General features: G+C 44.3%; 2 protein-coding genes across 2 annotated transcripts; one reads left to right on the forward strand and one right to left on the reverse strand.

The window, feature by feature from the left end:
• Window positions 1–67: 67 nt before the first annotated feature.
• On the forward strand, window positions 68–2,454 carry MRPS14 (mitochondrial ribosomal protein S14). Its single transcript, NM_001277549.2, has 3 exons — window positions 68–123; window positions 258–410; window positions 1,949–2,454. The coding sequence occupies exons 1-3, from the start codon at window positions 79–81 to the stop codon at window positions 2,129–2,131; spliced, it is 381 nt and encodes a 126-aa protein (NP_001264478.2). The 5' UTR covers window positions 68–78; the 3' UTR covers window positions 2,132–2,454.
• CACYBP (calcyclin binding protein) lies at window positions 2,451–9,091 on the reverse strand. Its single transcript, XM_422279.8, has 6 exons — window positions 8,924–9,091; window positions 8,360–8,552; window positions 7,569–7,665; window positions 6,908–7,007; window positions 5,724–5,818; window positions 2,451–3,989 (listed from the first exon to the last, which is right to left on the reverse strand). The coding sequence occupies exons 1-6, from the start codon at window positions 9,080–9,082 to the stop codon at window positions 3,830–3,832; spliced, it is 804 nt and encodes a 267-aa protein (XP_422279.2). The 5' UTR covers window positions 9,083–9,091; the 3' UTR covers window positions 2,451–3,829.
• Window positions 9,092–10,742: the final 1,651 nt, after the last annotated feature.

Raw genomic sequence — 10,742 nt, forward strand, 5'->3', positions numbered from 1 at the left:
AGCAGGGCGAGGCGCAACACCGAGCACAGGCACAGGCAGCTGCTGCGCAGGCGCGGTACGGCCCCGCGCCCCGACAAGATGGCGGCGTCCGCGCTGTGCTGGGCTCTGAGGGTCGCTCGCCAGGTCAGCTTCCCTCCTGCCCTTCGGGCGTCTCTTTCCTTGCAGAGGTGACCGGGAGCGGGCTGGAGCAGTAGCAGAACCCATCAGGCAGCACGGAAGCCTATTTTTTGTTGCTGTTTTATTTGTTTTGTAACTAGGTTCTCCCATGCCCAAGCCAAACGCGGAGCTACTACGTGGACTGGAGGATGCTGAGGGACGTCAAGAGGAGGAAGCTGGCCTACGAGTACGCGGACGAGCGGCTGCGGATCAACGCCATCCGGAAGAACACCATCCTGCCCAAGGAGCTGCAGGTATGGGCAGGGCACGGAGCACTGCTTTGACACCCCGAGGGGCTTAAGTCTCCCTTTCTCCTCTGAATTGTCAGTTATGTAGCTTGGGAAAGCTGCTTTCCTTTATCGTGTACTGTCTGGTTACTTGTATAGCTGCCTAAATAAACTTCTCTTTGGTTAGAAACTTGGAACAACAATCCTGCCAAAGCCATTTGCTTAATTAGAAATTGGTAATTTTAACATAGAATCCCAGAACAGCTTATGTCTAACCTTATTTTCCCCATTCTTACGTTAAAGCCCCATTATCCTGTCACAGTCAGGCCATGTAGAAACTTGGTCCCCCTCTTGCTTATGCACCCTCAAGTACTGGAAGGCTGCATTAAGGTCTCCCCTGGACCTTCTCCAAGCTACACAAGCCCAACTCCCTCAATGTTTCTCCATAGGTGAGGTGCTCCAGCCCTCTAATAATCCTTGCAGCCCTCCTCTGGACCCACTCCAACTGCTCCTCATCCCTCCTGTGCTGGGGGCAGACCTGGATGCAGTACGGCAGGTGGGGGCCATTGCAAGGGCAGAGCAGAAGAGGACAGTCCCCTCCCTGCCCACTGCCACCCCTCTTGATGCAGCCCAGGATACCATTGGCCATCTGAGCTGCAAGAGCACACTGATGTTTCATGGCCACTTTTTTGTCCACCAAGAGCCCCAAGTCCTTCTGTGCAGGGCTTCTCTCAAGGATTTCTTCTCCCAGTCTGTACACGTATCTAGGATTGCCCCAGCACCAGTATAGCACCTTGCACTTGGCTGTGTTGATCCTCATTAGGTTCACATGGGCCCACTTTTCAAGCCTGTCCCAAACTTTGGATGACATCCCAACATTCTGTTGCATCAACTGCACAGCTCAGCTTGGTGTCATCCTTAATCTTGTCTTCTTTTGAAGATATGGATCCCCTTAGAAGGTAGCCTGACACTACTGCTTTTCAATGCTCTTACAATATAATGAGAATTTTTGTAGTCCAGCATCACCTTCCTTTAACCTCCAACCATGTCTTCCTACTACAGGATTCTTTAAGCCTTGTTTTCTTGTTCTTATTTTTTTTTTTTACCAATTGCTGCTACCTGGTGCTTTCTGGCAACTTTTTGCTCTCCTGTACACAGACAGAACTTGAAGCCTTTCATTAGAACAGAGACACTTTCACTCATTCTCTTCCGTCTCTAGCTCCTTATGAAGTACGCACTATAATATCCATTTTATTGGCAACAAAGCATAACCTGTGAAGGCAGATAAGCTGTTTCTTATCTTAAAGGACTAATCCACCCTATATTTACTAGCTTGAGGTTGTACAGCACATCAGAAGGTTATATTTTAGGCCTTGATGTAGATCATTTTACATTCATGGTTCGGGTGTCCAGAAGGAAAGGCAGGAAGTTTGCCAGTAAACATTCAAGCATGCTCAAGCTTGTGGCAATACCTGTTCTACAACTGGATTTGGAGGTCTGGAAATAAGACCCTTCAAAATCCTGGGGAACATGGTTAAATTCTAAGCTGTGGTCTTCTGTTTTAGGAAGTGGCTGATAGAGAGATTGCTGCCTTGCCCCGGGACAGCTGCCCTGTGAGGATCCGAAATAGGTGTGTCCTGACATCCCGCCCTCGGGGGGTGAAGCGGCGTTGGAGGCTTAGCAGGATTGTTTTCCGCCACTTTGCTGACCACGCTCAGATGTCTGGGATACAGAGGGCCATGTGGTAGTTCACTGCATGGATATACGTTCAGGCAGAAAACACAAGACAGGCTCAGTTTGCAGGTTCAATTAAAACAGACTCTTATGTCAGCCCAGCATCAGACTGATGCAGGAAGGAAGAAAAGCCACACTGACTCATTTACTGGATTGTGATTGGTATCAGCTCATTGACAAGCAGCAGCATAACTGCACTAAGCCAGTCTGTACAAGAGGCAGTTTTATTTTTGGGGGGGGGGGGGGGGGGGAGGGAAAGAAGTCACCTTGTTGCAGAACTGAGCTGAGGTCTGTGATGTGGATAACATTTAAAATAAAGACATATAGCAAAGGCTCATTTAAGCATTTTTTTTTTGCCACTATATGGTTGAATTCACCATGGTAATTCAGGTAAAAGCATAAATGAAGCTTCACAACAGGGCAAAGTATTATTCTGCCACGAACAAAAATGAGCATGAACTTAAAACATAATCTCAAATTCAGATAATCTTGCTATGCAAACTTAATACAAACATATTAACGAGCGACAAAGAACAGGTAGAGAACCTACTGAAAACAACAACATGTTAATATTCTTCTCCTACCTATAGTGCAGAGCTTGTTCCAGTGCTTTAAAAACAAAGTACCAATTAAGTCCTAGTCCAGACCACAATAGGGTAGTAATGGCTTGCTTAATTTGGCAGGTAACATTAAGTAAACCTGTCCCTGGGAGAAACACACAGAGGAAGCATGAAAGAAACAGTAACCCCAACAAGCCTGCTGCTAAGTTCATGTTTGCCATGTACTCTTCTTCAAAGCAGGGCAATAAAGGGGAAATGGCCACTCTGCCCTCCCTAGTTGTAGGTGGCAGTGGCTGCAATAAATAGGCCAAGTAAAGCTGTACTATCTTCAGGTGGAAGGAAGACACACAGGCAGCAAGTTAACAGCAATCCATCACCTCAAGTTTTGTGAAGTTTTGGTGTATAACTTATCTAAACATACTACTCACTCTGTTACCTTAAAACCTTTCAAAGCTGATAGGAGGTTATGGAGCTTCTCTCTTCCTTATACACTGCTAGAGCCAGGGTCAACTCGCTACCATCAGCAGCTCAGTACTCTTCTGTGACTGATGCCACCTAAAGACACCCCAAAGAGGTCATACTTGGCATAGAAGTTAAAGAGCAGTTTTCAAAAGCCACGTGCAGTTAAACAGGTAGTACTTAGATTTTAATACCACAGTATAAACACCATACCGCTTCTGCTCAACTCACAAATGCACTGTCTTGAGACAGTGGTTCTGCTTTCCTCAGCATTTTTCCTTTTGTCACAACATACTATCCCACATGTCAAAGAAAAAAAACGTACCCCACAGTGACATCAGTCCCAGTAACCAGATGGGTACTGATGTCACTTGCAACAGAGAGACCTTGACCCATCCTAGTTTAGGATTCCTTTTTTCTTCTACATTCCCTTCTCCGTTTCACAAAAGCCTCCACTTATCTGAGGTGCTTTTTCAGGGAGGGTAAGGATTTACCTATGCTCCACTCCTCAGGAAATGGTGAATCACTTGACTGAAGGAAATGCTTTATAAGCTATTTTATTTAAATATTTTCTCCAACCTGAAATGGAAAATGAGTGTCTTTGCTTGGAAGAAGATTGTGTAAACAATGATCTTTGCAGCACAGCGAGTTCTCACATGGAAGATCTGTATTAAGGCAGCCCTTAGAGTACTTTCAAATATCCATTGGTATGTCCCCTTTGGATTGCTTTTCTCTGCTTTCAACCCAGGCCTTGTTGATGGTGCGCTTCATTTCATCATCTCCTTCTGCATACATCTTTTTTAAAAGGTTCATAAGCCCTTCGCTAGGATCTGAGGTGTCATAGGCAGCCTTCCTGCAAGACAGATGTATACAAGAAGATCAGTCCTAGCTAAGAATTCTCTGCAAAAATCTAACACCGGTATTTGTTAGAAACATCCTGGCAACAGTGAGCATTTTGTTTTGGCAAAGTCTTTACACCATGTAAACCCTTTATCACACCTCTGTCACCAGGTCTTCAGCTGCATTTAGACTAAGTGCAATTCCACTTAAAAGCTGTCCAGTTAAAGATAACAGGAAGCAATCTGCAGTAAACATGACCCTTGAAGCACCACTGAAAATTAATTTTAAAAAGCAGAACTTGAACATAACAGACCCAGAAAGTGCCAATATTTGTCTGTAAAAAGTGAATTAAAAAAAAAAAACAAAAACCAACAGAAGAATGACAACACTGAGCTTTTCAAGTGGCTATATTCATGACCCAAAAGGCATTTTCTACTTCCAGTTTTCCAGATGATGTCCCGAGGTTAACTGCCTTATTATAACACCCTGCATTTCAAAGCAATTTTCTCATCCTGCAAAGCCAGCAACAGTGAAGACAAATACTACTCTATGTGGGAAGCATCTGGGTATGACAGGACCCACATTACCAGACTTTATACTATGCCATCTCTGGCTAAACTGCCTCTATATCCCATTTTTCTAAAATCCCATATGTATTCTTCAGGTAGCTGCAGGCTACCTGAAAAACACACTGATCAAAATAAATCAGCAGAGGGAGCAAGTTCCCTAGGTATGGAGCTAGACACCAGCCTCAAAGACCTGAGACTGGTAAGCTGGGAGGAATACTTCTGAAGTGACTTGTCTTACTGTTAATCGTCAAGCCTTTGAACAAGGCAGCAATGTTAGCCCTGTCAGGCTGGGCAGCAGATGATCTTTCTCTGCACAAGAAATAGATTTAATATGACTATGTTCCTCCAGCAACTGATCAGTAGAGAAGTCACCTTCTCCTAGTCTTTAATGCTGTTGTTTGAGAGGGGAAGGCAATTTTGCTCTGGTCAGCTAGGACTGACCAGTTCAAGCAAGTCATTCTATAGAGATAAAAGTATTATATAATATACACTAGCTATATATTCTACACACACACGCACACACTGAAATGCCCTTTGTCCCCAGGTGTTTCTGGCTGTAGTTTACCACTTTTTCACATCCAGTGCCCAAGCTGCCTGTAGGGTTGGTACCAAGAATTTGAAGCAAACTGATCTAAATTAGTCTGAAAATTTTGTACAACTACCAGGTAAGCAAAAAAACCTGTTTTGCCAAAAATATGCTGGGAGTTTTATGTGGGCATTTCAAATACACGTGAAAAAAAAATATTATTTTGAACAGAACAGCTGCAGGAATAACATCTGTGTTTCTATAGAATATAGCCTAAAACCAAATTCAACCTCACTGGAGCAGTTCTTGCAAGAAAAGCAGCCATCAAGATATAACTGACTCATTAAATGGTTAATTATCTCTAGCACTCTCACTGAAGGTCTCATCTGTCTTATTTCCAGTGATGTGACATTCATAATAAGCAATAAACAAGTAGAAGAGTGGCAATCAGCTCTCAAAGAGCATCTCCTCCACTGTCAGTCTTACTGATACCACAAAAATCCCAGCCTAACGATTCACGAATGACTTGGGGGCTTGTGCCCCAGAACAGCAGTTCTCTTGATCTGACTGTCAATGCATTATAGCTTTTCTCTTGCCTGTCCTAAAGAAATTTCGGAAAGAAGATGAGATGCAGGGGCAAAGAGACACTTACTCTTTCTCTTTGCTTTCTTTTTCCACTTGAGTGAGACACTCCCATTTTTCCTCTCGCTTCTTCTTACACATCACAAGGACTGTGTCTGTCTTTATCTGGATGGAGAACAGCAAGATGTGAATTTAGAATGCTAATAAAGGATGCTAGTCACAACCACAATAAATAAGATGAACTTTCATCTCTTTCTATACTAATTCCCAAAACATTTCTTTGCTATTGATTTTTAGGTAATGTACAGAAATCCTAACATGTATTCAGCTTCACAGCACCAAGTGTTAACCTCACTGTGGTGGGATTAAATGGCATGACTGATAGAACACTAGTATCATACTACAGTACTAACTACTCTATGGTACAGCAGAACATACAGCGCTGCAGAAGCACCAGTCAGTCATTTTAGGATACTAAAAGCACACAGGACTGTCTGGTAAGTGGTGATACCAAGTTTTGGAAGAAGCTCTCCCAGCTCATTTCTCCAAGGACAAGAAACTGGTTTAAGGACATTGCTTCATCTCACAGTATGTTTGCAAGTTATAAGCAAAGCCTGTTTAATTGCAACCCTGACCTAAATTCCTCAAAACTGCTGTGTGCCATGGCACACAAAATTCTGCTGGAGCACTAGCTTAGCTCAGTGGAATGACCACTGTTCTTTTTTCACACTCTATTAAGAAAATCACCTTTTTTTTGTTTCTTTGTTTGGTACACTATTCTAGCTTTAGGACAACTTCAAACTGAACCATCATTTAGTTCAATGGTGTAACAAGTAGCAAAGTAAGTACAGTATTTCAGTTGCAGTCATCAGCAGTGAAAAGCTGCTCCCGTTCAACCTATCCCTACCAAAGCCAGAGCAAGTATTGACATTGTTTTGGGCATTATGCCTATTTAAGCAACCCAAGACTTTGGTCTGCTGACAAGCCCCCAGTCCTTAGAACTGCAAGGGCTTTTAGAAGTGTTTAAAAGCAGAAGAATGCAAATTAATGCTTAGTGGAATTTTCTGCTTAATTATTGCTGGAATCCCAATTGGAGAGCTATTTTGAAAAAGCATACAATACCTAGCTAGGATCTTTTCAAAAAGAGCCTATGAGCTCTAGAGAATGATTCCACAATTACAACTAGAGATTCTTAAGAATGACATTCAGGCAATGACCATGGTACTACCTGTAACACATGGGGTTTGCACTGACCTTTCTGGAACTGCCTTCCACAGAGATGGGTTTCAGGAGGTTGTTGAAGGTCATGGTGTAGTTCTTCCCATTCAGATTCTTCACTAGCAGATCAAACGACCTGGAACCAGAAGGTGGGGAGAGGGCAAACATAAATAAATACTCCAATCAGTGCAAGACTATTCCACCCTGCCACTGAAAACTGTCCTAGAGCCCTTTAGCAGGTGTATTACTTGGGAGAGTATGTCAACTGGCTTGAGTTTCCTCCTATCCAGGGCTTTCAAATCTTCAGCTGGATTTAATACTGACACATAAACAAAAAACTACATAGTTTTATCAGATCAAGATCTTTATGGGGTTCTTTCTCACTGACCTCCTACAACCAAGGCAATTTTATGTTATCAACATTTCAGTTATATCATCATTAAAAACAGGGCTAGCACTACATATCCTGTCAAGCGTGATGAAGTGTAACAAGCATTTGTAAAAGTTTTTTAAAATGCCCTCTGAAGAGAGCCATGCTTAAAGGTACTTACTAAATAAATAAAAGTAGGGGAGCAGGAAAAGGCCTAGTTGATCCAGAACAGTACTCAACACTACACAGTTCTGCTTTTCAAACAGTATTTCAACAGTTCCTCACCCATGCTTTCCCTCATGGCATACTGCAGCAAGATGAGCTCACCTTTCTGTGAAATTCACCTGCACGTTCTCAGCTGGAAGCTTCTGGACTCCATTTAAAGAGACATAAATCTTAATAAACTTATCTGACTGATCCCAACCTGCAAGAGAATATGAGATTAAGATCTAGCTTTCCTCCATAAGCTTAATGCATTCTGTTCTATGATTGCATGATTCCAATACTCCCACAAAGTCCCCTGGTAATGATCACAACCTGTGCCTTATTGAAACAACCTTCAGAGGGATAAGGGAAACGTATGTGTTACTCTGGAATAATTTCAAAGCAAAAGAAGGTCCTCACACATTCCTGAACTTCTCCAAATTTGGAGAAAAGCCATGCATCAGCTCAGTTTAAATGACAGAACTCTGTCTGTGCAGCAGTTGGAGATGTCTGGCTTTGCTGCAGTTTCCTCAGCCCACTTTCTCCCAAAACAACAGAAAAGTATCTTGAGCAATTCCTTCTCCTTTCACCCACATGACAAGCAGAGAAGCCAAAGCTCACTTTCATTCTTGTTGAGTGCTACACAATGGAAAAAATACTTGCTGGTAGAGCAGGGACCACTAATACTTTATACCAGTATGGGACAGCACTCACACCAACATAACTAACACATACTGCGCTTGGGGCCGCACATTAAGCACACAGAACCTTTATAAGTGGGGTCTCCAGTACAAAATGAATATTCAAGACAGCTTCTTATAGCACTGTGTGGTGACTGTAAGTCACTAACGCCACTCAGGCTTCTCTTCAGGGAGAAACATAAGCTGTAAGGGCTTTCCGAGAAGCAAACCTACCGTAATTGTTGATTTTCACTGTGTACCCTCCCAGTGACGACTTTTCTTCCTCTATCACATCTTTTGGCTTTGGCAGAGGCTGATTCTTGATTTCTAGCTCTAGCTTGTGCTTTTCCATCATTAGAACATCACGAAGCCGCTTCCTCGTGGCTTTCGCAAGCAGCTCTTTAACCTCCTCCAAATCCTTCTGCAGCTGTTTAACAACAAAAGATCACACACGTCGATCAGGCACAGCCCTTCTCTGCTCAAGGTTCACCGCCTTCCACGTTCCCCAGATATCTCAGATCTACGCAATCAACATCACTCAGCATGCTCCTAAGCACGAGGCTACGAACACCTTCACTTCCCGACCATACCTACTTCCACGCTTAAGCTCCGATCAACCAGGACACAACGGAAAGCCGTAAATGTTTTATAACCGAAACAGCTTCTCCGCGTTCAGAGGCCAACAGAGGCCTCATGCAATGGTCCGGCCGAGAATTCCCCGCAACGTCCTTCCCGCCAGGCCCTAGTAGGAGGAGGGAGGGATAGGGAGGGGAGGGGGTACGAAGGCAACCCGCTCACCTCCTCACGCGCAGCAGCCATGTCGCATGCGGCACAGTGCTGAGCTGCACTTCCCGAACAGAGGCGACAACTCCACAGCCCCTCTGGAACCTTCCGACCTCCCGCTCCGCCCCCGCGCAGCGGAACTGACGTATACCTCCTCCTTCTCCTCGGGCGCATACCGCCCCCTTCGCTACTTCCGCTCTCCCAGAGGAAGGGGAGGGCCAAACCGCGGTGTTGCCATGGTGACGAGAAGCTTGATTGGCAGGGCGGGCTGCGGCAGCTGTTAGCGCCCGACGAAGCGGGGCTGTTACCTCAGTGGGTTTTCCTCGCCTCACGAGCTGCGCGTATGTGCTGTGTCGTATTTTCACCTCAGTCTGTGGTAGTTACAATTCCAAACGACCGACCTCAGCACGCACACTGTTACATGTGGGGGCTTGGTTTTCTTCCGTCCCTCTTCTGAGGCGTGTATCTGTTCCTCGGGCCAAGCATCAGCCTGCAGCTTTTCAGCCACAGCATTTAAAGCGGGGCCAGCGGGTTTTAACTGACAAAATGCAGTGTGGTCAGCTGGAATGTACTTCTGTGGCACGGTTATTTCATGGGCTAAGCCCAGTTTCTTCTCCTGAAATTGTTTCCTTATGATCGTTCTGCTGAGCGGCTGCTGAGGGGAGAAAGAACTCAGTGCCATTTCCATAACTACTAATTTGAGTTTCTCCCCTGTCTGTTGTGGTATTTTATAAGGAAGTGTTCATGGCTTTAGAATTTACATTGGTATTGCTTTGCAATTTAATTTCTGGATACAGGGGAAAACACTTAAGTACATAAGCTCACCTGTAATTTGCCTGTTTTCTAGTAATTTTTAACTCTTCTACTATGAAAACAAGTTCCACAGCTCTTCTGTGCGTAAAGCTGGACTGGTAGGAGTACAGAAACTCAGCTGTAGGATCCTGGTCTGGTCTTTGTGGCAGACACAGTACTGTGCAGCGTGTTCCTAGCAGCTCAAAGGATGGGGAAAAATCCTTTGAGAGGATATGACCTCTCCGTAGAGCACGAGGTAGCCATTCCCTCCGTCCATAGGCACCGATACAAACAGACGACAAGCAACTTTTGGGATAGTGATATGGAGGTGAATCAGTACAAAATGTTACATCTGGTAAATTAACCAGCGACAAGGTTTTAATCTTCAGCTTTTCTACCTCTGTTCCTTTATAACTCCCCGCGAAGAGCTGTGTGCTTATCTAGTTAATGCGGGGAGCAATGGCTGTTCATCTCAGTTAATTAAAAAAAAAGTCCTGTAACAACTACAGGAAAAACTGGTTTTATAAAGCATTTCAATACTTCTGGTTGCTCACTGCCACAACTATTCTGCCCTGGTCTTGCTCAGCCATGCTTCTCTGTTGCTAGTCAGATTTCTGTTTCTTGCTTGCTCCTCTTGCTCCCCACTTCTCTTCCTTCAGGGCTGCTGCCTGTTTCTCTTGCATACTTCAGGGAAGCATGAAGTCCTTAACAGCCACTCCTGCTTCCCTACTGCTGTATATGAACAACCTTTAGGATAAATATATTTACCAGTCTGTTTTCTATGCTAGAAATCTCAGAGCAGCACCTGGAGCGTCCAGCACAGTGCTTGTCTGTCAGATTCCTGTGGTATGGGTTACCCTTGTAAGCAGGTACATAATATCACCAGTTTGGAATGAGCTGTGTAACATGCACATTTTGGACAGCTGTCTGCTGAGCAACTGTGTCCTGGTACAGCAGTGCTGCTTCAAAATAACCAACAGGAGTGAACTGTATCAGAAAACCCAACACAGCTGTTTATTCCTGCAAACCGTTTCTTAAGTGG

Source organism: Gallus gallus, chromosome 8 (genome assembly GCF_016699485.2).
Source record: "Gallus gallus isolate bGalGal1 chromosome 8, bGalGal1.mat.broiler.GRCg7b, whole genome shotgun sequence".
Classification (NCBI taxonomy): domain Eukaryota; kingdom Metazoa; phylum Chordata; class Aves; order Galliformes; family Phasianidae; genus Gallus; species Gallus gallus.

What these genes read in the sequence shown, in the direction of transcription:
- MRPS14 (NM_001277549.2), top strand. Translation starts at nt 79, where the DNA reads ATGGCGGCGTCCGCGCTGTGCTGGGCTCTGAGGGTCGCTCGCCAG. An exon ending in CTCTGAGGGTCGCTCGCCAG is followed by an intron (nt 124 to 257) that starts GTCAGCTTCCCT and finishes TTTTGTAACTAG; the next exon opens with GTTCTCCCATGCCCAAGCCA. An exon ending in TCCTGCCCAAGGAGCTGCAG is followed by an intron (nt 411 to 1,948) that starts GTATGGGCAGGG and finishes CTTCTGTTTTAG; the next exon opens with GAAGTGGCTGATAGAGAGAT.
- CACYBP (XM_422279.8), bottom strand. Translation starts at nt 9,082, where the DNA reads ATGCGCCCGAGGAGAAGGAGGAGGTATACGTCAGTTCCGCTGCGCGGG. An exon ending in TGGCTGCTGCGCGTGAGGAG is followed by an intron (nt 8,553 to 8,923) that starts GTGAGCGGGTTG and finishes GTTGTTAAACAG; the next exon opens with CTGCAGAAGGATTTGGAGGA. An exon ending in AAAGAAAGCAAAGAGAAAGA is followed by an intron (nt 3,990 to 5,723) that starts GTAAGTGTCTCT and finishes TCTGTCTTGCAG; the next exon opens with GAAGGCTGCCTATGACACCT.